General features: G+C 70.3%; 1 protein-coding gene across 1 annotated transcript in view; it reads left to right on the forward strand.

The window, feature by feature from the left end:
- The first annotated feature begins 7 nt into the window (after positions 1–7).
- TRIL (TLR4 interactor with leucine-rich repeats) overlaps positions 8–1,386 on the forward strand; it is a 2,463-nt gene continuing 1,084 nt past the window's right edge. Inside the window, exon 1 of the mRNA XM_010577648.1 lies at positions 8–1,384. Coding sequence (XP_010575950.1) covers positions 141–1,384 — 1,244 coding nt within the window. The 5' untranslated portion in view covers positions 8–140. The remainder of the gene's footprint in view (positions 1,385–1,386) is intronic.

The raw sequence follows: 1,386 nt of genomic DNA on the forward strand, positions 1-1,386 counted from the left end.
CGCGCCCGCCTGCCCGGCGCGGAGCTCGGCCCGGCGCGCAGCTGAGGAGGGGGCCGATCAGCAGCCGCGGAGGAGGAGCGGGGGGGGATGCCGGAGAGACACAAAGCCGGCGGGGGAAGCAGCCCACGGCTCGTCCCGGGATGGGGGCGCCGCGCCGGGTCCTCCTGATGGTGCTGCCGCGGGTGCTCTGGGGCTCCATCCCCCTCTTCCTCATGCTGCTGCCCGCGGCCGAGCCCATCTGCCCCGAGCCATGCGACTGCCAGCAGCATCAGCACCTCCTCTGCACCAACCGGGGCCTGCGCTCGGTGCCCAAGGCTGCCGAGCCCCAGGATATCCTCACCTACAGCCTCGGGGGCAACTTCATCGCCAACATCTCCGCCTTCGACTTCCACCGCCTGGCAGGGCTCCAGCGCCTGGACCTGCAGTACAACCGGATCCGCTCCCTGCATCCCAAGGCCTTTGAGCGCCTGGGTCGGCTGGAGGAGCTCTACCTGGGCAACAACCTGCTGCCGGCGCTGGCCCCCGGCACCCTCAGCGCCCTGGCCAAGCTGCGCATCCTCTACGTGAACGCCAACGAGATCGGCCGCCTCAGCGCCGCCTCCTTCTCTGGCCTCGGCAGCCTTGTCAAGCTGCGCCTGGACGGCAACGAGCTGGGCTCGCTGGGCGACTCCACTTTCTCAGGGCTGCCGAACTTACTCTACCTGCACCTGGAGTCCAACCGCATCCGCTGGCTGAGCCGCGGTGCCTTCACCGGCCTGGCTAAGCTGCGCTTCCTCGACCTCTCAGGGAACCAGCAGAGTTCCCTTCGCCACCCGGACATCTTCGGGCCGCTGCGCTCCCTCCACACCCTGCTGCTGGCCAGCAACAGCCTGCAGCAGCTGACGGGGGGGCTCTTCCAGCACCTGCCCAGCTTGGGGAAGCTCTCGCTCAGTGGCAACCGCCTGGCTCACCTGGCCCCGGATGCCTTCATGGGGCTGGGTTCGCTGAAGGAGCTGCGCCTGGAGGGGAACCTGCTGAGCCACCTGCCCGCTGCCCTGCTGGAGCCTCTGAGCAGCCTGGAGGCGCTGGATCTGAGCCGCAACGCGCTGACCGCCCTGCACCCTGCCACCTTCGGCCGCCTCAGCCGCTTGCGGGAGCTCAGCCTGCGAGACAACGCGCTGGCCACCCTCCCCGGCGAGCTCTTTGCCTCCAGTCCGGCCCTCTACCGCCTGGAGCTGGAGGGGAACGCCTGGAGCTGCGACTGCCGCCTCCGCGGCCTCAAGCGCTGGCTGGGGGCCTGGCACTCCCAGGGCCGCCTGCTCACCGTCTTCGTGCAGTGCCGCCTGCCACCCACCCTGGCCGGCAAGTACCTCGACTACCTGCAGGACGCCCAGCTGCCGCCGCCGC

This window comes from Haliaeetus leucocephalus, unplaced genomic scaffold (genome assembly GCF_000737465.1).
Source record: "Haliaeetus leucocephalus isolate CR32 unplaced genomic scaffold, Haliaeetus_leucocephalus-4.0 Scaffold566, whole genome shotgun sequence".
Classification (NCBI taxonomy): Eukaryota; Metazoa; Chordata; class Aves; order Accipitriformes; family Accipitridae; genus Haliaeetus; species Haliaeetus leucocephalus.